We start from the raw sequence: 27496 nt of genomic DNA, 5'->3' as shown, positions 1-27496 counted from the left end.
TCAGCACTTTGAATTTCCTTAAGGTTTTTTTTTTCATTGTCATGCCTTGACATGTACATCATCCATTATATGCAAATGTGAACCACCTTATTTCCACACTGATTTTTTTCTGACCCGTTTCATAATTCACCTTGGCGATGTGTCACTCGCGTGGAACGCCATGTACTTCTCTTCCAGGCACTTTTCTCTTCCTGGTACTGACAGGAAACCTCGCCCACAGAAAGACATTTGACCTACCTGCTCATCACTGTCTGTCTTATAAAAGGACGTGAGAAGCCTTTAAATTCAAGAGAAGTCTGGGAAGGACACAAACACTGCTCCACCTCCAAGAACTCAGCGTCAAAACACAGGTAAGGAAGGTCAGTATATATTCTACAATTCTGAGTTTTACTGAGGAATAATTTCTTAGCCTCACCATGGGCCTGACTAACAAAGACCTTTGCATCTGTGACTCTGCATGATATGGCTCTCAAAGGTAGTGGGTAGTGTAATGGGCATTTAGTCCATATACAGCATTGTGGTGATAGAAACAGAGATTTTAAACAGCAATAAAATACTTTTGTTGAGCCGAGTTCTGACTTTTTCTCAAAAGGGAATAAGGCTGGGCTATATTTTGTTTTCAAGATCCTAAGACAAGCAGCCATAGATGAGCAGCGGGCAGCTTTCTTTCCTCTCCATGCTTGTGTGAGGGGCATTTTGCTTCCAATACATTAAAATGAGCAGTGTGGCTTGCCATAGTTGAGCCAAACCCACAGATAGTTATAAGATTGACCCTTGTCAGCTGTTGCTCCCTCAACATTACAAACAAACTACATTTTTTTCTGGCTAAGTATGACGTTGATTTACCTCATGTTAAATAAAAGATCATTCTAACAGGTAAACTGTTCCAAAGAGAGCCCTCGCCCCTCTGCAATCCTATTGATTCTGTCCAGGGTGGCAGCCCCATCATTATATTGGAGGGAGATTATGTTTACTTTGGTCAAGGTAAGACAAATCCAGACCTCTTGCATGCTTCCCTCTGGCCTATCGTCATACAAGGGAGATGAAATCCAATGTCATCTCAGAAGATGGACTTTCATCACAGACCTCCCTGCCAGGGAGTCAAGGATGTCTAAATGTGGCAGTCCATTCTAAGCCGGGAGCAGCGGAGGCTAGGGCGTCCAGAGTCTAGGCAAGTTTCCCCGAAGCAAGTATCTCATTAAACTTCTTTGGATAACAGTTTCTTTTGATTCTTTGACTTAACCATAAACCAGTTGCTAAATAATCTCCAATTCTCTAATATGCTTCATGGCCTCTTTAATACCATTCACATAGTGAGAGTCTTCCAGTTTTTTAAGTTCTCCTTTTCTGGCACCCCCTCTTCTGATGGTACCTGGGAGGTACTAATGACATCTCAAGCATTTCCATTGTTGCCAATGGTTATCCCGTTGCCATGTTCGAAGGGAACTAATGTGTGATCCAAGGGACCTGATTCCATGGGACCAATGAGCAACATGTAAATGGTGCCAGAACCATCAGTGTCATCCCAAAAATGTTGGGGGCCCTGGCAGATAAATAATTTGAAAATGTTCAGAGACTGTTATCCCATTATAGACTACTAGGTCTGACATTATAAGGGGTAGCATGAGGTCTGGAGTCATTTAGGGCCTCATCTGCTAGAAAAGGACGCAGCGCAGCTCTGCAAGCCATTTAGCTGCATACGTCATGCTGTGTCATTTTCAAAGCACAGGGATGGTTTGGATTAACGACAATAGGATGCATTCCTCTGCTTTCCCTTGCACTGGCACACACTTGGCTGCCATGCCATGCGCGGGCACCATTGCATCATTTTTCAAGGGTGCCTGCGGTGTGAAGATGATTGTTTTTGTGCGGTAAGGGACACCTTCCTGCACAAACACAATCATTGCAGCGCGGTGGAGAGACAGAATATCGAGAAAAGAAATTAGACTGACACAAATATCAAGTGAAAAATATTGTGGAATGGAAATATTGAATGCAAGAATATCATTGTAAAGGATATCGATTTTAAGGCAAATAATATCGACTTTTATAATATTAAGGTTATTAATATCGTTTTCAATAATATAGAGGCCCATTACGATGTCGTAATGTGAAATACCCCCACCATATTACGATGGGAGGGGGTATCGCAGCGGACGCAAAGTCCGTCCGCTGCTTTTTGGCTGGTCAGCAATTGTTCGGATTGCCAGCCGGGCAGGTGTGGGCCACTAATATGGTGGCGGTGCCCAGCAGGCACTGCCAACCATATTAGGATGTGTGTAGTGACAGGACCTATGTTGCAATGCCACCATAGAAAGGCTGGTTGTGTTTGGATTTAGGGGCCATTGCAGGCCCCCGGGGGTTTGGGAGGGTGCACTTGGGGGGTACCCATGTTATCCCTGGCAGTTGTCTGCACCAAGTGACAGGCAGCGCGTAATGCCATTTGGCACAATCCCAAATCTTTGCATCAAAGTACATAGGAACGCTCATGCTACACCCACATAATACCTAGTAGATGCAAAACACCGCAAGACAGCACTTTGCGCTGCCTTGCTTTACTTTGTATTTACTTAACCACACAAAGTTTAGGGAGAGGATGTAGCCTCATGGCTAGAGCAATCGACCTCGCAGCTGGGGAACCGGGCTCAAGGCTCGCTAACGACACTCAACATCCTGTGATTCTGGTCAAAATACTTAAGGCCAGATGTAGCAAAATCAGAAATACCGACTCTTAATTACCGAATTTTACCGATTCGGTAGTTAAGAGTAGGTATTTCTAATGTAGGTACCAATTCGGTAAATTTTACCGAATCGGAAAAAATCGGTATTTACCGATTCGGTAAATACCGAATCGGTATTTCCTATTGAATCCTATGGGCCTTGAAGCCCATAGGATTCAATATCAAATACCGATTCGGTATTTACCGAATCGGTAAATACCGAATTTTGCAAGGGTGCAGGGGGTGTCACTTTGACACCCTCTGGCACCCCTGTTTTAGGCTTGTGTGCCATGTGGCACACATACATGCCCTAAGGGCATGTATGTGTGCCACATGGCACAGGTGTACATGCACAGATGTGCATGTACACCTGAATCGGTATTTTACCATGCAATTGTATTGCATGGTAAAATACCGATTTTCAAAGCCCTGTGTCAATGTTAAAATTGGCACCTACATACCAAACATGCATTTTCGATAATTTTACCGACCGGTATATTTACCGATTCGGTAAAATATACAGAATCGGTAATTTTACCGATTCTGTAATTTTACTGATTGGTGAAATTACTGATTCGGTAAAATTACCGAAAATGCATGTTTTTTATCCCCCTACATCTCCATGGCCATTTACCGGTCGGTAAATGGCCAAAATCTCCCACCTACATCTGGCCCATAATCTCCCTGTGCCAATCTGTAACGAAACTGGTGCCCTTGTAAAGCGATCTGATACCTGATATCTTCGGTCTAGTTCGTGCTACATAAAGGTCCTAAAAAAACAAAACAAGTGGCTTTATATGGCTTAGTAAATACCAAAAATAGTTTTGCATTGGGGTTATGCCACAAAATTGGTGCAGATTGACACTAGATCATAGTACATTTACCTCTAAGTAGTTGGGTCTAAGTTGAGATGCACACCTAGTACTTGATGTACTGCAGCTGACTCAAGAGTAACATTTAGTAACAAGTAGCAGTACTTACTGTAGGTTTGTGTATGTCTTGCCAGCCTCAGGTTTTCCCAAATGTATGAAGTGAAAATATATACATGTATATAAACAGAAATTATTTGAACCACATTTCTTTATTCATTGCTTTCCTTAGCTATCTGATATTTCGGTTTTTTGTATCAGTGTATTTCAAATATAGGCTTTGCTCATTAAAAACAACAGTGGGTTTGATGGCATATACTTTTATCTCTTTTTTTTTAAACCGTCCGCTAAGAACAAATTTGAAGGCACTTGAATTTACCAGTGGCTGCTAGTCCCTATGTATATATAAGGGTTTCTTCACAGTGTTTCAGAGTAATCAAGACAGTTATTGAAAGGTACAATAGAGACACTGTGAACCATTTTTGGTATATATATTTCACCCACTGAAAACAAGCACAAATTAATAGAGCAGCAAAAGTGTATATGCAAATTTTTGAGTTCTTCATTTTTGTGGAAGATTTCTGAAGCAGTAGCTTCCCACTTCAGTGGTTCGTCTCCTAATGTCTCGAGGGGCTGCAGCCTGGCTGAGTACTTCAAACTGTTGCTTCTGACTTGACAGTGACATTCAGTAGTGACTTGAAGTACTTTATTGTGCAAAATGTTACACCTTTAGACTTTGCCAATGCTTGTTTTTTGACAGCACACTTCAGAAACTGTACCAGCAGCCAGGCTATACCCAACATCAGCTTTTGCCCAAAACCTGAAATGTGGTTCTCATTTTCCTTTTCATTAGAAAACTGCCCCTGCGAGCTACATCTGCTGACCTTCAGAAAAACCATGGACACAAGAAAGTGGGTCACACTAATGGCAGGTGTGCTTTTCCTGGGAGCTTCTTTCCCTGCAGAAGCCTGCAGATGTTTACCCTTCATCCTACAGAACTCTTATTGCAGTTCAAGTGCTGGTAAGTTTCCACATTGCTTTCATTTTTCTGAGATAGTTTTTATTTTGACAACACGAAGGAATGCACTCTCTCTCCACGTATTTTAGGACTTAGCTTGATAGCGCTAGTGATGTCTCATCGAGACATGCTGTATCTATTTTGTGGGATTCAACCTACCTATAGGCTTCCTATTTGCTCCCTCAATCGTCTCTACCATATTCCTTCTCCCCATTTGTCCTTGGCATGCATTTGTCATGCCACTCCCTGTGTTACCACTCCCTGAGAGAAGGAACTAAGGGGCCTATCATCAAGGACCAGTGTTAAAATTATCGCTGTTTTATTGGCAGGAAACTGCCGATAAAACGGCGATAATGGGCTTGATAATACGCCCTTGTTAATTCCCATAGAAGCCGATTTTGTGGTGTGAACATGGGCTTCTATGGGAATTAACAAGGGCGTATTATCAAGCCCATTATCGCCGTTTTATCAGCAGTTTCCTGGCGATAAAATGGCGATAATTTTAATACCGGCCCTCGATAATATGCCCCTTAGTACTAATATCTATCCTCAGCTGCCATTGTAGAATTTGTTAGTGGAACTACTTTTTCTTTACTCTGGAGCAGTCAGGACGAGCGCTCGTGGTTTACAGAGCTCTGTTGTGAACAGGACTGTAAATCTTGCACTTCTCTTCTCACATGTGTTGTGCATTCAAAGACCAAGGTCTATTTATTTCCCCTTGTCCTCTATGCTTCCTATCATTGATGCTTTCCCTGTCATTATGTGGTCTGGTTTCCCTTTTTAAACTAATGAGTCCCCGGGTTTTCGGAGTAGCTGGAAGCAGGAACACCTTCTGGTTTCCTTTGTTGAAGTTTACAAATCTTGGAGGGCCGATAAAAGCGATCACTGCTGACAGACTAATAAGTCCCTGGGTTTTACGAGCAGCTGGAAGCATGAATCCTTCTGTAAATAACTTATGAAGATGCAATCATGTTTTACTGATGTGCTCTCTGTGCATTCTCCAACCCAGTGTAAACAGACCTCCGATGGCTTTGTCGGGATCGCCTCGCACGCGCAGCCTGCAGTGGGCTGGGGACGGCCAAGCTCTGCATCTGCAGTGTGTGACGCATTGTCAACACAGTAATGGAGCACACCGGGGCTGGGCCACTTCACTCATGTACGATCCCGAGATAATAGATATGTGTTGTTGTGTTCCAGCTTACTTATGCTTGTGGCGCACTATGCGTGCAGCGTGACCACCACGTGACCTATCTAATAAAAGGGGTCTCCGCACGTACATACGCCAGTTGGCAACGACGTGCAGAGCCACCAACAGTTCCCCAGTGTCCGTGAGATTCATTTACGAATATAAGGCCACATGCTAGGCCCAGTACGTCCCAGGTGCCCTCTGAGAGTAAATTGCCCCGACACAACATGTGTGCATTGTCCGTGCGGAGAGTTTCCCTACTCCGAGGCAACCTCCCCACCAAAGTCGTGCAATCAGCAGTTCTCTGGCAGAACCAGATTAGCCGCTGTGATACAATGCATGTTGTTTTGATCACATGGTCAGCTCCTACTTTGTGGAACATACCCTGACTTTTTCCTGTTGCCTGTTATGTTTACATTCATTCATTTCTTGCAAACAAACACATCAAATACACACGCATTTTGATTTCCAGGAATACCATGATGGATACACCGGTAACTTTTAGTCTGACCTAAATTGTGCATTCACACATCTGAAATATTTATACACTGCCTGCCAACGTAGACCAGTCACACAGAAATTAAAACCACTAATGTGTACTTGGACCCCTCAGTTTATTCCCAAAGTGCATGAAGGCAAACAGTCACCAGCAGCATACCATGAACATACTGTGAAAATCCCACAGTGCTTGATTATTGGTCAGGGGGAAATCAGATGGGGGAAGCAGGTGGTGTGTCTCACATTGCCCATCTGTTAAAAGGGCTGCACATGGTGCCAAATCACAGAGTTTACCACAATGAGGTCTGCATTCTCTTTGGATTTATGTACCTGTTCACTGACACTTTAATCAGTCAATAATTATGCTCCCAAACCCCCTCCCAGGTCCTGCCAAGTGTCACGCAAGTTGCGTTAGGGTAACGCAGTTTTAGTAAAGTTTCTGCATTACTGCATAATTGGGCATTTGTCACATAAACAAGATTAAGAGAAATCTAAGCGGGATATCTCTTTTTTTCGTCGCTGCCTTGTTGTGGATGGCTGTACTCTGTTAATTAGCTGTCAGACAGTGACACTTAGTAGCAGCCAGCTCAGTTGATCAAAACAGTTGTAGGAGCGTTGCTGACTCATGAACAAGCGTAAATAAACACCTGGGAAGAGGCGCCTTTATCAACCAGGCCCGAGAGTGGTACAGAACTATGTTGCGGCTGCTGGTAAGAGTATTGGGGCCAAGTAGATGGGATGCTTTAACAAATGCTGTCTGTGGTGCGTGGGTGTCAAAATAAATCCTATATATTTATGTTTGCAGGTCCAATTTAAATAAATGAAAAAAGTGCATATCTGAAATGCCTTCAGGTGGGAAATGCCACTGAATGAGAAACACTATTTATATTTTGCAGCCCTTGTGTTTGTAGGCGAGGCAGTGATTGCAAAGAGGCCTTCTCTTATGCTCCTTACGCTTTTTGCCAGTTCTGACTTTGCAGTCTGATTGGTTCCCTATTAAATATATCAGGCTAAAGCACTTTCAGATGGATGCATTAAATGTGAATTGCATTTATGTGCAGGAGCTGGTACATTTCAAACTACAGTAAATAAATGTTGACCCGTCATAGGCATATCTACACAAATTAGCCAAGCTACGCTAATGTTCATTGTCTGTACAAGGTGGTGCTAGTGACCACTCCTTCCCTGCTCTGCAGCCCTGCCCCCTCAAACATGCTGCCGTAGCAGAACACAATAAAATTATAATAACTTTACGTTATTATCATTTTATTTTCTCCTTTCTTTTGCTGCCCGATGATGGTGAGTCGACACTCTTCTGCCTTAGCGGAGGAACCGCCACTGATAGGCACTTGAAGCACTGAATTTAAACCTAAAAGGTAAACACTCTTGTCACACTGCTCTATGTACTAAAACATATGCCGTGTGGGTTGAATGTGTGTGTGTGCATGTGTGTGTGTGTGTGCGTGTGTGTGTTTTAACACAAAGCAAAAGGGGATATATTGCTCAAGATTTGATCTGGGTCCCTCAGTCACTATCCAAGCACTGCGGTTGGAATTTGGACTGACAGGCATATCTGCTAACACTCCTGATGTTGTGATTTACTGTGGCTATGATGAGGTCCATTCTAAAAAGGCATTTCTGTGGGAGATCCTAAATGAACACTTTATAAGATTTAACTCTTCTTTTATTTTTATTTTTTGTAAATCACTTACTTACACGTACCTACATCTAACCGCTGTTAAGAGCCCTAGAAGGGATGCAATTCAACTAGGAAAAAAGTAAACCAAACCTAAACATGGTAGCCCAGAAGAACCCTGCGCTCCCATTCTGAATTGTGGTAGATTTGTTAACTCAGTCCAAGTCCTACACTGTTCACAGGCCAATCCGATCTTGTGTGTGAAATAACCTCCAACAGTCTCTTAGATGAGAGATGAGTCGTTCTGTGCTTACTGGGGTCCCGGAGTGTTCCTTCGGGTTATATGCAGAATTTTCAAATATCTCGAGGACATAGGCTCCCTAAAGTCTTTGACCTGGAATGATATAAAAGGGCCCAAACTTTATCAAACTGATCTAGCTAGTGGTCTAGGGTGCAAAAATGTTCTCCATTTCAAGTAGATCCCATAGTTTATTCAACCAGGATCTTAGCCCCACAAAGCTGTGATGACTTGTTCGGCTGCGCATGAGAGGAAAGCCATGGCCGTCCCTCCGTGGGACTTTAAGAGGAAAGTTTGTCTATTATGAAGAATTTATAGGTGGGTAATGGGAGTAAGCCAGACTAAAAACTTGTATTAATGCACGCCAGAAAAAACTTTGATTTGAGACATAGCCATGGTGGATAGGTAGGTGTTCAAGATCCGCCACACTTCTGCCAACAGTTCTCTGACTCAGAAGTATTCCATGTCCAATCCACACAACTGCACTCCACTCTACACCAAGCCGCTCAACTCTACCCTACTCTACACCACGCCACTCTATGCAACGCAATTCCAGTCAATGTCAATGCCACTCCACTCTACACCACTCCACAATCTTTGCAACGCTGTGCAACTCCACACAAAGCCACTCAACGCCACAACACTCCATGCAAAATGTCTCCACTCCATGCAATGCCACTCTGCTCAACGCTATGCCTTGCCACTCTGTGCAAAGCTGCTCTACACAACTGCAGCCCACTCAATGCAATGCCATTCTACTCTACCCAACTCCAATCTACCCCATACAACTGCACAACACTCTACGGAACTCCACTCTACTCTACTACATGCCACTTCACTCACCCCAACACAATGCCATTCAACGCAACACCACTCAATGCTACGCCACTTCACACACTGCCGCTAGTAAGAGTAAACAAGACGAAGACGTAATCAAAGGGGGTCTATAAATCGTGAAGCAGAAATGGGCCGAGAGCAACAATCAGTTATAAACAGGGGTACACCAGATCCTTCTGGCTTCAGCCCAGTTCTGTAAAGCATATGGGAGCCACACAGTCTCTTGACCCGCTCCAGACTTCCCTAGAAGCTTTCCTCCAGTCCAGTCACTCATTCTCACTCCTACCTGGCCCCAAAAGTCATCAGGAGGGCCATGTAGGGAAAGGGCAGTTGGTCCACCGTGATGGAACCAGGAAAGTAACAAGGAATGAATGGGGAGCAGCATATAGGGGAGCCTCTCGGCTTGAGTAGGCACCCCGCCAGTACACTTGATCAGGGTTGTGACCAGTCAATCTGGGCACACAGTCTGGTGCACATTGAGATCAAGTACTTCAGGTCACACGAAGTTGAGTTTCAAATTTCGTAGCTCCATGGAAGTGAGGCACTATGACCGGCACATGATATTGGTTGCACCAAACAATTCCGGTCACACACACAGGTATAATTCCAGCAATTTCCCACGAGGAAGAATGAGGCACTGCAATGGTTATGGTCCCCATCTCGAGGATAAGCAACCAGTGAATCAGCCACCGCACATAATGAGCATGCAGTCAGCGTGGCGCACGGGAGATATGTAGCACAGTGAACAAAGTGGAACACTTTGGATCCTGCAACCCGTGAATCCACTCACCACTAACAAGACACCTATGCCTGTTGAGTTTCCTGCAGTACAGGAACCACTTTGCTTTAGATGAGGGCATCTTCTTGAGCTCCACACCTGGCGCTCTGGTCTCCACGCACGATTCTTTAGGTCCAAGGTCATGCTGCATTGTCCGTTGGAACTCAGCATGTGATGGGCACTTGAGAGAGCACTGTCCTCCAGATGTCACCGGTAGATAGTGTGGGTCCCTCATAGGAGATCTTTGATGTACCTGAGACCTCTTTGAGAACAAGAGACCTGCGAACTGGTTCTTGGGGATCCCACTTCAGGGGCCCAGGTCAGCCATTATTCAGGAAGGGCACATAGTCCTTTCTAAGGGCAGCACTCCCCCATGTGCAAAACAGAGTCATCTGGCAATGTGCACCACGCAGAGCAGGTTCTCTAGTCCTGCATCCTCCACAAATAGATTTCTCCCTTGCGGTTGGGCGGCAGCTCATATTTATACCAAAGTAGGCATTTGAAGTTGGGGGAAGGGTCATAGGGTATCCCTTTGAACCACGGAGGCGTCCTCTAAAATTCTGTCCTTCTGCCATGAGGCAGCGGAATGCAGATCTCTATCTTTATGGGGGCTGTGATCTGGCTCCGGAGGCCAAGTGTCACAGTCCTTGCCCCTCATATATTCCGCTAGACCAGAAAATGGCTCAGGCAGGCCATTTCAATTGCATGCCCAGTGTTTTATGTTGGTCGCTGAAGAATACCCGGATCTGTCCCCCCGGCCTCCGGTGTTGACAGCAGAGAAAAATCCATGTTCTTATAAGTGACATTTCTACGCAAGTTATGTCAAGTTCGCCGTTACCCCTGGAAGGGGTTTGGCATTACAAATCCAGTGATAGGAATCATCATGAGGCTGCGTCACTTCAATCCACTATTGCACCTTGGCATACGGTTGGCCCATTCCCCATACTAACTCAAGGGAAGAGCAAGCCTCTGCGGTAGGGTAACACACATGGGTATTCCCTACCACCTGGGCAGAGAACACACATGAGTACCTGCCCAACCCTTAATCTTCCACTCTGAGTGGAAGAGAGAGGTCCCTTCAGGGTGGCCAGTGGATGTGCCAAGGCAGGACGAGTACACCTGCAATGGTGCTATCACAAACTTTCCAGGGCAGGTTGGACACATCTTTAAATGTGTGGTCCGTGAAAGAGGACACATACTTAAGCAGCACCAGCGAAGCAACTGATAACTCCCAGCCCACAATGTCAAGCCTGACCCACATTTAAGAACACCATGTCCGCACATCTTCATAACACATGTTAGAAGTGCACTTTCATATTACCCTACAGTGGGATAGTGCCCAGACCCCTAAGGCCATACAAGAGAACGAGTACCCACACTGGCCTGCAGTGCTAGCCTGGGGGCCTAATTCTCACGAGTGTCCTTGATGAGCCTGCATTGTCAGGCCCGCCGTAGTAGTACAGACAGCTGCTAGGCACATCCTTGGTGCCAACATGCACACCGGCTGCCATGGCAGGATGCTGGCTAGGGTCTATAAACATCACTGGTGTGAGTGCATTGACCAACCTGCACAAGCTGGACACATCACTGGTGCTAGTGCACTCATTACTTGGAATGAACGGCAGGTAATCCATTTCACACTCTCAGTGCTCTGTGCCCTATGGCCACAAAGAGGCCTCCGGAACCTCACAAGGTGTCCCATTGAGGAGAACAGACCTCTGATGAAGGGGGAATCCACTTAGGTGTTCTCCCCTGTTTGGCAGAAGACATGCTGTGTCCCTACCTGGCCACTCACCTACCCTAAGCTTCCCCCCTAGGCATGCTCACAGTAGGGGAAACCTTCTCAGGGTTGGATCACCAGTGGAGAAGCAAACCTGAGGATAAGACATGATCGACAGGCGAGTCGAGTGGGGCACGGTCAATACCACGTTCCACTACTCACCAGTGCGTAACCGCCCTGGGTACGTGGTGTACCTTTTTGTAGGGCACTCCCATGGACGACACTTCCATAATCATGTGCTTCCCACTGCAGTACAGTGAGAATGTGTTCAGAGTTTTGGGGTTGTGAACAGAGGGTAGGCAAGGACAAGGACGACCAAATGAAAAACATTCTAGGGTAATTACCTTAGGAAGCCCATGTTCAACATGGTTAAAAAATAATACTGAAGAATTTACCTAAATAGATATCAAATATTCAAGGGTTGTTCTTGCAATTGTTTTAAAATCTAGGTAGAGGAAATTCCTGTAGGATTGTGCTCTTAAGGGTTAAACTAAACTCTAGACATTGAAATCTGAGTCAGAAAAGGATGATTCCAGACAAAGGGAATGGAATTCAGAGAAAGGGAGGGATCTGATACAGTGATCACTCTCTCCCTACCTTTTCTCAAAATTTGCCAGCTATCTCTTAGAGACTTGGGTTTCATGTTTGCTTGTCAACGGTCCCAGATTCTGACAGTCTTTTTCCATATAGAGTGGGAACACTTATCAGGCAGTTCTAATTAGAGAAGTTTAAGGCATGTTGAATGTACCTAGGAGGAAGGAAGTGATTCAGGAGTGAGGGGGAGAAAATGGCCCACAAGTCTTACACTTTGCCTGATGAGCCAGGTGCTATCCATCAATTCCGGCAAACTAGGTGGTAACCAACAACTTGAAATTAAGTATGGACAAAAAATGTATGGGGCACTGACTGCATAGTTTGCGATTGGCATCAGTCTCTGGCCACTACCATAAGGCTATTCTTGTTATGGTTGGATTCATACTTCTTCAGTGGAGCATCCTCTTTTCCTGTGCAATCAGAGAGAGGAGCAGTAAGTGCGGAGTTTTCCATTCTAAGAGGAGAAAAGATACATGTGTTTCCCTGATAAAGTGAATGCAATGATGGTTGTGATGTCTGTGCTCCTTTGTTGAATGCATGCATATGTTTGGTATTTCACAGTGAGATATGCACTACTGTCTCATGCAACATCAGACAAATCTTCAGGGAGTACAACAAGCCCAACAGAATAATAATGCCTTTTCAATGGGGAGGAGGATACATATTGGGAAGATATGATTTAAACAGGTGATGATTTACCTGTCTTGGGAAGGGAACAAGTTAGGGGCTCAATCTAAGGTTGCTAGGAATAGAGACATTCAAAAGGGACTTGGGGTTGGGTGAAATGACTGGTGTTGAGCCTGGCAGATTCTGATTTGGGGAATTTGGAGATATATGCCCATGCTTAGCAGACCTCATATGCAATCACAGATTAAGGCATCAACTTGCTCATCGTACCCAAAAATAATTTGCATTTCATAGCATGAAAAGTGTTTTTCCTTAATTGTCACTTTTGAATTTTGCTAGTTCTAATTCAATAATTATTTTAATTTAAAGTACATTTGTAATTTACGATAATATAGTTTTAATATTGTTTGTATTTCATAAACTTTATTATTTATCCATACATTTCACCATATGGAGATCCCCACCCTAGTGATGAAGCTCTCATCCTACTTGTGAAATGTTGCTAGTCACTTAGAAATTCAATCTTCAGTGTTCTACTCCCTAACTTGAGGGGAGCAGAAATGTAAATATGCACAAATATGTAAATCTTCATGCTGAAATGGTGAACATAAAAAAAAGTGTTGACTTACACCTAGGTGCTGTAGTAGATTTACACATGACTACATCTACACATGCATTTTTACCTTTGTGAATTGGGCTAAATAGGGTGTGAATAATCTTCATGAATCCAATCATCCTGAATCCATGTTGGGTAAGTTCTACAACTGCCCCTCAATGACACACACAACCAGAAACAAAGCTAGGGGACATCTCTATTCACTAGCCCCTTGGGTGGGCTTTTCTTTAAATGAATAACCATTTTCTTTGGTGCTGTCATTTGGTGCTAATCATCTGTGTTTTATCTGACAGTCCTCAAAGTCAAGTTCCTTGAACCCGCTACAAGGCCTGCGCCTGACTCACAGGGCGTGCAAAAGGGCTACAAAGTTAAAGTCAAAGAGGTAAATACTTTTTTCTTTCCCAGAATTCATAGTGGGAAGGAGGCATTAAAGTGGTTTTGGGAGAAGGGCTCTGCTTGGGGGATTTACAAAAGGGAAGCAGATTTGACACCTAAAGTTATGCCTCTTCTAATAGAATCATTGGACTTTAGTGGCCAGGTTGCCACCTGCCCTCCCTCCTTAAAGATCTGGGTTTTTAACCCTAGGAAGTCTATGTCATGCTGAATCATTAAAATGCCAGCGGTAGTGGAGGTGACATCATAGATCATTTTGCCTCCAATCATTTCATGGAGTTGGCCCTTGTTCCCACCTTAGCCTCTCAACAGCCTCCTATTTGCTTTTTTGCAGTATAGCGGGGCTATTCAAATTGCATTATGTTTGTTGGGAATGGGGCTGCTTGGATGGAGCTGGAAGTTTTTATTTACTGTTAAGTTAAAATAATATATTTTATTTAAAAATCCTCCACCATTTATAGTCTAAAGTGCATAGAGTACTGTTGACCCCTCACCAGCAGTTTAGCACACATTACCTTTTTTCTCAAGGGATCTTCACTTGTTCACCTGTCTCTATAATCCCAGTGAAAAAAGACAGTAGGGTAAAGGTCTGTCCCTGGGTCACTTCAGCTCAGTTGTCAGGAGGTAACAGCTTATTTAATCTTGATGGTCTCCTAATGCCACACATTTTTATTCACATCTTATGCTAGGTCCTCAGAGGTGACAAGGCACTGGAAACACTGACGTTCATCGATGCGCAGTCTGGATCCTCTTGTGACTACACTCATCCTTCCGCTGAGTTCAACAAGGATTACCTGATCGTAGGTGAGCCATCTCTGGGGTTGTTTGTGGAAAAGACATCTTTATGCATTTCAAGTGGGGGGGGATAGGCATTCATCATGCTATAGTATCACTGCGTCCAATAGACAGTCACTGTGGTAGTAGTACATTCAGTACTTGAGCCCCCCACTTCCTACAAATATGTCCGTGCACTAGGTGAGCCTCCACCCTACTTCATCCACTTTTGAACATACCCCCTTGAGCTGCCTATACCACTTCCTCCAAACCTGTATATGCATTATGCGAGCCCCCTGACCCAATGACCCCATGGCACACACTCTCATGTGAAAAAATACTTGCTTGTTGCTCATCATAAGGGATGTGTTTTGATAATCATAAGGGATGTGTTACACAGTGATCACTTTCAACAAGGTTTCTAGACACTTGAAACAGCAAAGCTCAAAAGGATTTTATTTGAAGACATCAGATGCAAGAACTGGTGACACCTGGATTCTGAGATGCAAAATGTTGTCTGCACTATGCGTGGTAAGCGCCACGAGCGGTCTCACTGGTATTCATGTAAATATGCAACAAAGAAGGGAAGATACATGGTTTGTCAATGCTGCTGTATACAATTATTTAACAACCAAAACATATCCCACTTACAGAGCTATGCTGTCCTTTGACTAAGTTTGCTCAATATAAACACCATATACTTACATGCATACAATATTCTGTAAAGACTGCCTACTCCTTTATGAAATTGAGAAATTTGTCAGGATTTGAGATGGTTTGGAGAGCAAAGTCTTCACCTCTAGAGTTGTCCCTCTGTTACTAAGTCTGGTTCACTAAAGCTTACACAGTAAGCACAAGACCAGATCTGTGCCTTCACATCCAAACATGCATTATTGTTGGTTAGTAATACGCGTTTACTTCTCAGATGCCATGGCACAGCAGACTCAGCTTCCCGCCCGCTTGAGAAAGAACAATTGATAACATGGGACACAGACATGTCATAGTGCACTTGTTACAGTTGTAACATTCTGCCTGGCATATGGAGTTATTGAGAAACATTGGGCAAATATTATCAATTAAGGGCAATACATTATCGCTGCTTTTATCGGCAGGAAACTGCCGCTAAAGCGGCGATAATGGGCTTGATAATATGCCCTTGTGAATTCCCATAGCAGCCCAGGTTAACACCAGAACCACTTTTTAGTGATTTACTAGCTTCTCTCCTCTAACCTTGGGTTTCTAAGTTGAGTGCTATTCATTGTAAAGTGCTTCAACCCCGCCTCAGGTATAATAAACACTATATAAATACAATTTACAATTGCAATAATGAATTAAGCCTTGACTGCTCAACCTCAGGACCCTGGGTGAGTCAGATGCACACATTTAGCAATCAGCAAATCTACCTGGAGGGACATGGTAGCTAAGCCACTTGTACACTTGAGGAAAACAGTAATTTCTGTGCTCACTATGCTTTAACCCCACAATGCTCAGCACCTTGAGAAATTGCTTCGCACCACAGAGGTGATCCTTTCTTCAGAGCCCTTTAATTGAAGATCAGCAAAAAATGTTTAGAACACATCCCTGCTCATTTTCATTTGCTAAAGAATCTTAGCCTGCTTGCTTGCAATGTGTATCCCTGCCTTCTCCTACCATAAAACATGTTTTTTTCAAATATCCTAAGTAATGGTCTGTGTCAAAATTAGTTTTAAGCTGTATGATAGAGTCAAATAGTTTAGTAACTTTGAATATGTATTTATTTATTGTGCCATATGAATCAAAACATTGTAAATGAGACATGGCCCTTAAGAATTGAAATATAACAGGGAATTTTGATGCACATATCTGAATTCTACATGACCAGGAAAGGTAAACCCTTTTGGGCTTTTTTAGTCACTGTCCAATTTTCCATTTCCATTCATAATTTCTATCCCAAAATCAAGCAAAAAGGCTGTTTTACAGAAATGTGGTACTGCAAGTTCCATAAATCTCTTAATATTAAGGGGATAAGAGAATGTTGTGGTATCTATTTAGCATTTGTTTCATGCCCCCCCCCACAGAAACCTCGAAAACATTTAAGTAACTTTGAACTTGTCATGTAAATCAAATCATCCATTCTGGCAGGCAGCCACATTATTAACTTTGTAATCTAAAATAAGACAAAAAGATGCTGGACTAAATATGAAGTGTGACAAACCCTACCCTGCTAATTTTTTTTGACAAAGTGATTGTCAGACCCACATTTTGTCAGTACAGGCAGACAGGACTGTAAAACAAGGGTGTTGCCTTGATTGCCGTCCTTCGAGAATCTTTAAGGACACCTTCTTGTTCCTGCACTGACTTAAATACCTACTTCCTGTGGCTGGTAAATATCCACCCAGACCTGAATGCAGTCACCATCACCTCTGACACAGTAAAAATGTAAAACTACAGGCCTGTTTCAAGTTTGCAGCAAATGGGTAAACTCCTGTTCTGTAGCAAGGATTAAACCCCCAGATTCATCATTGTCATGTTTTGCGAGTCCTTAATAGCGATTTTTAAGGAATCGCTATTAAAGACTCGCAAAACGGGATTCATGTAGAAATCGCAATATTTATTGCGATTTCTACAGCTTCCTTATTTGCGATTCGCTAATTGCTAATCGCAAATAAGGATTAACTCCCCATTCATTCCTATGGGCCTAAAGGCCATAGGAATTAATGGGGAGTCATTCCTTATTTGCGATTAGCCAATAGCGAATCGCAAATAAGGAAGCGATTTCAAGGGTGCCAGGGTGTCCAAAGGACACCCTGTAGCACCCCTGAAATGGTAATATACACTGGTGTTGCGCACACACATGTCCAAAGGACATGTGTGTGCGTAACATACAACTTAAAAAAATGCACTAAAGTGCATTTTTCTACGTTTTCGCTATTTACCACGTAGTTAGACTTTCGCGGTAAATAGCAGCCCCAGATTGCGAATTCGCAATTTTAAAATGGTTCATGAATTGCATTTAAGGAATCTCAAATTGAGATTCCTTAAATGCAAATATTCGCAATTTAGCGATTTTTAGAATTGCGATTTTTGCAATTGGGATGATGAATCCCAAATGCAAAAATAGTGCTCGCAAAGGAGATGTGGCACTCTCATTCCCTCTAATAGCACTGGCAGGGCCCAACGTGCACGCCTGTGCACCATTATTCAAGGGTGTCTGCATGAGCCTAGGATAAGATTTGTGCTGGAAGGATACACTTCCAGTACAAAATAATATACTTAGACTCATTTTAAAACTTTTAAAACTTTGTATGTGGGCTGTATAGAGCAGCACACATGCAAAGTCGGTCAAGAAAGGAGAAATAAAAGCACTTCTCCCTGATAGCGCCTATTTGAAATGGCTGGTGGTATACAAAACCCTGTCCACTTTTTTTTATTAGATAGGGTTTTGCATCAAGAACCATGGGTGGTTGAATGGGAACGCCTGTGCACCAGCCCCTTAGTTTTAAGTAACACAAAGCTGCACTTTGCATTGCTTTGCATTACTTTTTAAGTAAATTTCCAGCGCAAGACAAGTTGTACACTACATAGTAAATTAGGAAGAAAAGATTTTGTATCTATTGAAATACGGTGCAAAATCTTAGTAAATTTACCCCTCACTCTGCCTTCTCCTCGCCTTTGCAGCAGCCTTCGTAAGAGTGCAGACTTGGGATTGCTTGCAGTCCAATCTTTGACTGTATTAGCACACATTCTTGCACTGTTTCTGCCTTTAGGTCATTGGAGTTGGTCTGAGAGTTAATACATAACTACAAAAAATATTTGTGACTATAAATCAGAGTCAAGGTTGAACAAACCCCAAGGATAAAGTTGAGAGTATCAGTACATTTTAGACAGAAAGGACAATAGGTGGGCTCCATTATCCTCATTGTATTTACCTTGTGTGAGCTGGGTGTTTTTTAAGTACATTGACGTGTGTGGTTGTTTGTGTGGTCATTGCCTCCATAAGTGTGGAATGTAATCTGCTCTTTTCTCCTGCCAGATTACAGAGTCAGAGTTCCTGGGAGTATTGGTCCTCACTGAAGCAGTGCTTAATTTGTAATAAAATAAGTGCCAGGGCTCTCGTCACTAACCCACTGCAGCTTGCAGTACACATTGCCCCTGCCAAGCTGCCAGTAATAGTAACAACAAAACTGCTAACCATCACACTCCTACAAGTGTTACAATTCAGACTAATACAGCCCCCCAAAGCTATAAGAATGGCTTGGACGACAGGTAATAGTCATTTAATGTATATTCAATTAATAATTGACTAGTGTTGTGGTCATCTGAGACAGAGCCACCTTGTGGCAGACCGTCACAAGTGCCGGTATTGACAATTGCATGCTGGTGCTGAGCATCCGGAAAACACCAGCTCAAATTAAGCACTGCACTGGAGGGTGACGAGTTGGAGGCTGAGTAGGTACATTGGCATCACCAACTTTGCAATTGTCTCCTCCACAGTTATTGACCATCAATCTAAGCCGGTCCCTCTGGGACTTTCAGAAACTGTCCCTATAAATCTAGATGTCCATCCACACATGCTGGAAGAGCCTTCCCAGATAATGCAGGAGCTTAGTACAATTCATTGTAATCAATGTATCATGGTATTTCCCTGAAATTCGCCTTAATCTACCTAATCCCACCTTGAATCTAAAATACTGTGCGAAACGAAGGTTCTTCAAATGATGCACTGTAGTACGAGAGGGTACGCAGCAAATGCTAATTGAAATTTGTTCCTTTCTCCACTGTCCATGAGCAGCTTCCGTCACTGCCAGCGGCGTCTCTGTGAGAGGTTGCACCTACATTGCCTCATGGAGCCAGCTGTCCATTGAGAAGAAGAAGGGCGTCGAGGGGGCCTACAACCAAGGATGTACTTGTGAAGTAAGTATGCCTGAGGCGCTGGGTCCTCTTCGTGCTGCTAAGTAAGGTGGAAAAGAGAGTTCCACCAGGGAGTGGGGCAGAGTGACTAGTGGACACAACATGAAGAGGAATTGGATAATGGATTCACACCGGTGCAGCCCGTGCAGGTAAGAGACATGTGAGGGGAATCGACAGACGACGACTAGGGAAAATTATTTTTGTAAATTTTTCCTCCTCCTCGTCTGTCAAATGGCCCCCCAAACACACCCCGCCCAACCACTCTTGCTGCGTGTTTAGATGGCGTACAGTAAACGCACTGATTCTGAATTGAGTTAAATCAATGTTTGCGTTATCTCCAGCCTGCATTACCATTATACACCTTGCGTGTGCGCATGTATCTTCTGAGCAAGCGCTACTTGATTCTGTAGACTTATAAATTGGCAGCACACTTGAAGAGTATACAGTGGCAACAACTACCTGTGTCATGCCATTCAGGTGCAAACGGTGATGCAATTCATAGTAATCGCCATTTTCACATTCCCACTCTTCTCTGATATTAAATAAAATCTCAAAACATATTGTTTGGGAAATGTAAAGATCCTGCCTTGCAGCAATTGCCCCAGTTGTGATCATCAGGCCGTCCGCGGCTCCTTCCTCTAACTCGTCGCCCTGCGATCACCCCACCAGACCTGCTTGCAAACCCTAAGGAAACTATTACTCTTGTACCCTAATAGCTACCCATTCATGCCCTGCCAGTCTCCTCCTGCCCTCATGCCTTATCAATCACTTACTGCTATCATACTGTGCCAGTCACTCCCTGCTCTCATTCCCTTCCTGTCACTCCCTGCTCCATGTCCTACCAGCCGCTGTCTTCTCCCATGCACTTTCTGTCTTTCTCCGGTCTCGCGCCCTTACAGTCACTTCCTGCTCCCATCTCTACCTATCATGTCATCCAAGTCACCTGCTTCGACTCCTAAACCCACAATCTGGGATATTGAGGACAAATCAGATCTGAAGCCCTGATGACTGCAGGTGTCCCTTCCACGGTGGCAGTCCTGAGGCTTCCTCCTATCCCAAGCCCCACTCTCAGCCTCATTGCTTACTGGGAATCTGCATTATTCAGTGTCTGAGTCTTCCCTCTACCGTCCAGACTCTGTGAGGATCCACCCTCATGGATTAAGGACAGTTATGAAGAAACATCAGAAGGAGAGAATTGTTACTATCCCGTCCTCTATGGAGGTCATCAAAGTAACCACAAGATCAACGAAAGAGTGTAGAACAAGATGATTTGTCCCTGCAATCTGGTTGCAGTGTTTTGCTGTTTTATGAGCTGTGAATGAGTTAGAATATGGTGTGAGATGTTTTGTTTTCTGAAAAGAGGTATGCCGTAAATTGGGCCTTCTATTCAGTTCATCGTTAAAGGCCATCCGTATATGGTGCAGGATCCACCCACAAAAGCTCTGACACTTTTCACACCCGGTTCATTGGTTAATGAAAGCTCAGAAACAGCAAATAACCATGATATCTGACCACTCCATAGCAGAGATAATCCAAGAAACTTGGCTGTTTTAGGAAGCTCAAACCCGAACACTACATGTGGAGTGGCATACCACAATTCCAAGGCCTTTTTCTTGACTTACTCATTAGGGCATAACTTTCCCCTAGGTGTAAATTGCAGCCTCAAAAACACTATAGAGCACATAATGTTTACCCTGGGCATAAGTCCCTCTTTGTGGTGCTCAGTATGGTGCCTCTGATGGCCTCTTTGTCTCTGCGCCCACATCCATCTTATCCCAGCCTGATGAGCGACCGCGTATTGCCTAACTCTCTGTTGCGCATCCATCATATAACTCAGGCGGAGGAGCACCTTGTTTCCCTCGAGGGAACATCCTCTTATAATGGCACTTGTAGTCTATGTGTGCTGGTACTATCTGCATTACAGAATGGGCTGCACAAGCAGCTACAGTACCTTCTCTAATACTACAGTGCCCCTTCGGGTGCAATAAATAGCTCCTGTCACAGTGGTTTGCAGAGGAAATGGTCACTGGGTGAGACCTACTGACAAGTTCCCACACACAAAAAGGAATATGCAATGTACTCTCATCCCCAAAGGTGAATAGGCGCCTAAATGGGATTGAAGATAATTTTATTCTCCTTTGCCACTTGCTCACTGATCTAAATACACATTTTAATCAATTAAAAAATATATTGTTTATCGCTCCACTCTCTTCTCTGGGTGTTTGTGGTTGAGGTAACTAGTGGCTGCTATAAACATAGCCATAGGGGCTATTTACTCATTCTCAGGACTTACAGGCTACCAGGGCTAGCTGCTTGCCCCAATTTCTCCCCGATCCACTGCAGCACCATGCTGATTGAGTGGAGGGAGGACTGGTTGGTATACTTGCTTTCGGTGTGCCATTCTTCGGATGCCATCTTGGGAGTCTCCCTCTCAGGCTTCATTTCCTCTGAGCATAAAAATGGAGGATGGTGCCGACGCGCAGCTGATGTTAGCAGCAGGTGCATGGCTGGGGCGCATAAGGCAAGCCCGTCTGCATCTGTCTGTGCCTGGATCGCGCCCAGCGCCTATCCCCCTGGTCAGACAACTCCAGACTCAGTGAGGAACATCAGGCATTCATGAGAAGTCTTATTAGCACTGAGTCTCCGCGATAACTGCCCCCCTCACATTATGTCCAATGCTTCCTCCCTGACCACACTCCATCACGTCTTACATTCGAGGTGCTCAAGATCCAAATTGGCAATATACTCAGCTCATACTGAGGTACCGGATCAGCAGAACAGCAAAAATGCTGGCCCCACATACACAAATATTACAAGTATGCTCTTAAATACAAGGTCCCTAGTGAAGCATCACCTAGAGCTTTCCGGTTTAGTTCAGGCGCAGCACGCAGATATTGTGTTTGTAACTGAAACATGGGCAGATTTCAATTCTGGCCTAGAAATTGTTGCGGCCAGCCCCCCCGGATTTGCCATTCATCGGCTTGATAGGTAAACAATAAAGGGAGCAGCGCTGGCTGTTTTTAATCAAAACCATTTTAAAGTTTCTTTCTAGCCATCAACATCTCCTGGCTTTGAGGTCCTAGGATTCTCGGTGCAACCCCTCAACATGAAGCCCTTTAGGGCCTGTTAATTTACATCCACCGGGACCTAGATGCGGCTTTGTAGAAAAGCTTCACACAATCCTCGAATTACCTATCCTCCATTCCTACTTCTTAGTGCTGGGAGATTACACCTTCCATCTGGAAAATGAGACTGACTCAGACTCTACAAAGCTGATCAACACTATGAATGAGCTCGGACTATCCTCAATCTCTAGAGGTCCGATGCACAGGGCTGGGCATATGCTAGATGGGATTTTTTCAAATCCTTCATCCATTAATATATTACCATCTCTCCCTCTTACCTGGTCTGACCACTGGGCAATTAATTGGCAGATAAAGACACAGAAAACCTCTTTGCACAGAGATGTAGCACAAGTCCCATGTAGAGCCTGGCATACAATTCAGCTGGCTGAACTGAAAGCCATCCTTACAACCACATCCTGGCAATCAGCTGACAACCTGGAGCAGAGTGTTGAAAACTTTTTGCTCTGGTAAATCTCGTTTTTTGACATCTTAGCCCCAGTCAAAGAAAAAATGACGACAAAGAAAGTCTCCCAGCCATTGTACAATGAGACCCCTAGGACATTGGGACGGGACTGGCGCAGGCTAGAACAGACATGGAGAAAAAATTATGAGGTTGAAGAAAGAACCATCTACAAAAATTAATTAGCTGAACATAAAATATTTATTTTAGCTGTGAAAACTTCCTATTACTCTGAGCAGATAAACTTAGCATGTGATGCAAATAAAAGTTTCTTTCAAGTCATAAAAAAATTGTTAGTACCAGCCAATCCCAATCCAGCAGTAATTAATAAAAAAATGTGTGATGCCCTTTTTGCTAGAGTGAATAAAATACTTTATTGTATTAATCATTTGATTACAATAAAACAGAAAAAAATGCGAGCATATAAAAATAAAATAATTTCAGTGATTTAAATTTCCTATACAAAGGACATATTTAATAATTGCGTATTTACACATATATATTTATTTATATATATATATATATATATATATATATATATATATATATATATATATATATATATATATATAAGTATATATATATATAAAGTCAAAAAGTCGTCTAATCAAATAATGCTTTAAAGGCATGCTCTAAGAACAGTACAGCCTTTATAACTGCACGGTCCTCTTTGAGCCTAAAACAGTATTGTACGGCCTCTGCAGTTGTTCTTATTTTAACTTTATTAAACAAGGGACGTAAATATATCCTCCGTATGGGCAGCAGCTTTGGGCAGACGCATATTAAATGTTCAAGAGTTTCCTTACCCATTCCACAAATCAGACATGCTTGTATACCTTAAAGGGCCTGGTTCCAAGTCCCTTCAAACTCACCTATTGGTATGTAAAATTGTCTACACCTTAAGTATTTCCGTTTTATGTAACTGGGTAGATTCCATCCCAAGTATTCTTGAGCCTGTATGGTGTATATATCAATTACTAGGTCCATTTGTTTATGCTTCCCAGCTTGTGGAAGATCTAAATTCCACTGCTTTGTAGTTAGCGTATTACATATTAGATTTTTCTGCCCATCTCTGGTCATTCGCCCCCTCTCCTGTATATCAGGCAGATCATAAGATCCTATTTCCATCATCATACTATATAGTTGTAAATCTCTGACTTTTTTGCTCCAGAGTTCTTCAAATATTAGATGTTTCAATGTGCATCGATCAGCCATGGCACAATCAATAATGCAGTTCACACAACTTCGCTTATGCAACAGTTTCAGAGATTTTAGAGCAAATTCCAATCTTATGGTACAATGTGGAGTTGCCTATCGCAGATGAAGTATGGTGCATACACATTTCATAAAGCATTTCTCAAGATCAAGAATGACTTTCTTATTTATTACTGGAGATGCATATAATAAGTACGGAAACATTTTCATTTGTAATGCTTTCAGTGTTGGATCAATAGCATTTCCTGCAAACATTTTCATAAATCTCGAAATTGATTTAGTAATAGCAGTTGATTTTACATTTTTACTAACTTTATGGCTTGACCATGATAGCTTGTTGCCAAAGATTACGCAGAGATAGTTGTATTGTACCACTACCTCAATTAAATTTTCTCCTATTGTCCATTTTTTAGGTTTTATTGACTGTCCAAAGTCACAATTTTTGTTTTTGACAAAATGGCTATCAAACCATTCACTGTATTATAGGTATGTAGTTGATTCAGTTGGTACTGGAATGCGTTCAGAGTTAGGGACAAAATTACTAAGTCGTCCGCATATACTAGGTATGGTATCTATTTACCTCCTTATTTAGGTGCCACACCCATATCGAAACTTAGCGCCAAATCTATGTCTGAAATTTAGAGAGAAAACAACAGCAGTGCAAACATACAGCCTGCTTAACACCATTTGTGGCATCCATTTTTGGCGACAGTGTATTGTCTTGAGCCAATTTCACCTGAAGCCATGTTTCAAAATGCAGGCCAATAATAACATTCAAAAGATTTTGATCAATTTCCCATGCTGTCAATTTACTCCACAGCCTTTGTTGGTTAACCTTATCAAACACTGTGGAATTATCCACAAAACAGGAGTATAGCGTTATTTTCTGTATGTCTGCTTTTTTTCCTAACTGGGCCAATGAAGTGATATTATCGATTACTTAACACCTTGAGCGAAATCTAGTTTGGGTTATTGGTATTGTGATGCCCTTGCCGACTTCTTTCAAGAAAAAGTAGCAAACATCTTCCACAAATTTGCCGCGGGTAGGACACCCATACAGCCGGAAGGGTTAATCCTGAACGTGGCATTAGGTCAAAACAGATTTTCTACCTTCAATTTTCTGTTTAAGGAACAACTTATGAATCTAATCCCATTAATCAAATCTGGTGCCCAGCAAGACCCTTGCCCTCCAAAGCTAATGCATATGATTCCAGCACAAGTGGCACAACATCTGAGGCAAATTTTCAATACAATGCTTGTGGTGGGTGTTTTCACTTCACATTAAAAATCTGCCTCTGTCCTGTCTCTGCTAAAAAAGGATTATCTCAATGCTCTGGATCTGAATAAATATTGTTCTGTTTCTAGACTTCCCTTTGCCGCCAAGTTGGTGGAAAAAGTAATAAATGAACAGCTATCAGAGAACATTAAAGAAAATTGTTTACAGGTTGATAACCAATACGGGTTCAGGGAAAACTTTAGCACAGAATTTGCCTTGGTGGTAGCCACCAAAGATATCCGTTAAACGCTTGATAAGGGCGGGGACTGCTGCTCTGATTCTGTTGGACTTGTCCGTGGCGTTTGATACGGTCAACCATGAGATTCTGGTTGGTCATATGCATACTTTGAGGATAGAGGATACAGCACTACGTCTCCTCCAATCCTTTCTAGCCAATAGGCAACAAAGCATGGCGTTGGGCAAAATTATATCCAGGCCTTTTCCCTGCCCTGTGGAGTCCCTCAGAGCTCGGTACTGAGCCTGACATTGTTCTATATTTACATCAGGCTGTTTGCTTCACTTTTTAAAAAATCATGCTTTTCTTTAGCATCATACGCCGATGACACTCCAATTGTGGTGTCACGAGCGAAACCTGAGAGTAACTTAGGCTCTGCATTTAGAACGTACATGAGCAATGTAAGCAATTGGATGGACAACAATTGTCTTAAACTGAACGCTGCAAAAACTGAGGTCATCATCTTCGGCAAAGCCCCTTCGTTCAGGAAGCCGAATGGTGTTCTCTTGGGTTAGACCTCCTTCCTGAACCAGCAAATAAAGTATATTTTACTAAAATGCATCACTTTTTTCGAAATGTACATTTGAAAACATTAACACACCTGGAAGCTATGTTTTCATATCTTCATGGCAAACAGCGTATTTATTATTTTATTTTCTTCTTCAGATCCGCCTCTGTTATTCCCAGCCTTGTCCAACGGCACCGAAGACATGCACATTAGAGGAATATACAGGTGGTGATGCTCAAAACAAGCTGAATACCCAGGTCTGTGCCCCCATCAACAGCACCACCTGCATTTGGAAGAACATTGAGTAGGACTAGTGTACCAGAGAGGCAGTCTCACTAATAAGAACCAGTGGATTAATTGAACCCCGTCTCTTCCATCCACCCTGTGGGTGACAAATACTGAACCAAATAAGTAGCGTTGCCTGTAGAGTAGCCTGTAGAGCAGGGTTCTCCAAAGTCGGTCCTGGAGGACTTGATCCAAGCCAGAGTTTTAGCATCTCACCAATTAAATAAATGTTTCCCAATAATCTTTACTAGAGTCCCTCTTAAATAGGGGCAGTAAAATAAGCTTTGTATACATAAGATTAAAAGCACAGAAAAATAATAGATGCAGAAAAGATTGTCCAGATTTCCCATCACATGGGCAAGAGGAAGAATCAAGGTTAGGTTGAAAGCCTGAGGGGAAGCATATCAAATACTTAACAGTTCCAGCCCCTATGTAAGGAGTCACCCTAAGAGACTGAGAACGGGTTGTACACTGCTATTTGTCTATTTTTGGGCCCCCTGCGTGCGGCCTATAGAGATTTTGCTATAATTGTTATGAATGATCTGTGGTTCACAATTAACTGCTTAATAAAAATATATTTTTTAAAACCAGTGCCAGCACTAATGCAGACTCATATGTCCAAAATGCGTGCATTTCGTTTGAAAACTAAATTACTTGCAAAACTTTTAAGTTGTTGAAATTATGTTTATTGTGAAGGGGCTGCTTTCTAACATATCTGTGACTTTGACCTGCTCCTCAATTTCTGTGGAACGCCTCCCTATAATAAAAGAATGTATTGTGGTGGCTTCAATTTTGTGCCATTTAAGGCACTGCTTCACTTGTGTTTCGTAAACTAATTAAGATGTCATAGTATGCAGGGTCATTATGGCTGCTAAAAG

At 42.9% G+C, this 27496-nt stretch overlaps 1 protein-coding gene across 2 annotated transcripts; it reads left to right on the top strand.

Moving 5' to 3' along the window:
- Positions 1-212: 212 nt before the first annotated feature.
- On the top strand, positions 213-27209 carry LOC147684571 (metalloproteinase inhibitor 1-like). 2 transcript variants are annotated; one of them, XM_086940410.1, is made up of 6 exons: positions 213-350; positions 4443-4610; positions 13751-13839; positions 14540-14654; positions 19396-19517; positions 26492-27209. In XM_086940410.1, the coding sequence occupies exons 2-6, from the start codon at positions 4487-4489 to the stop codon at positions 26639-26641; spliced, it is 600 nt and encodes a 199-aa protein (XP_086796536.1). In that variant the 5' UTR covers positions 213-350; positions 4443-4486; the 3' UTR covers positions 26642-27209. The 2 variants fall into 2 exon arrangements, with proteins under 2 accessions (XP_086796536.1, XP_086796537.1); XM_086940411.1 differs by having other exon boundaries at positions 294-359.
- Positions 27210-27496: the final 287 nt, after the last annotated feature.

Source organism: Lissotriton vulgaris, chromosome 10 (assembly GCF_964263255.1).
Source record: "Lissotriton vulgaris chromosome 10, aLisVul1.2, whole genome shotgun sequence".
NCBI lineage: Eukaryota > Metazoa > Chordata > Amphibia > Caudata > Salamandridae > Lissotriton > Lissotriton vulgaris.
The sequence above is the reverse complement of the archived record's forward strand: the minus strand, read 5'-3'. Positions and strand labels throughout refer to the sequence as shown.

Coding starts and splice junctions, on each gene's coding strand:
- LOC147684571 (XM_086940410.1), top strand. CDS start 4,487: ATGGACACAAGAAAGTGGGTCACACTAATGGCAGGTGTGCTTTTCCTG. Junction 13,840..14,539: donor ACAAAGTTAAAGTCAAAGAG/GTAAATACTTTT, acceptor ATCTTATGCTAG/GTCCTCAGAGGTGACAAGGC. Junction 19,518..26,491: donor ACCAAGGATGTACTTGTGAA/GTAAGTATGCCT, acceptor TTTCTTCTTCAG/ATCCGCCTCTGTTATTCCCA.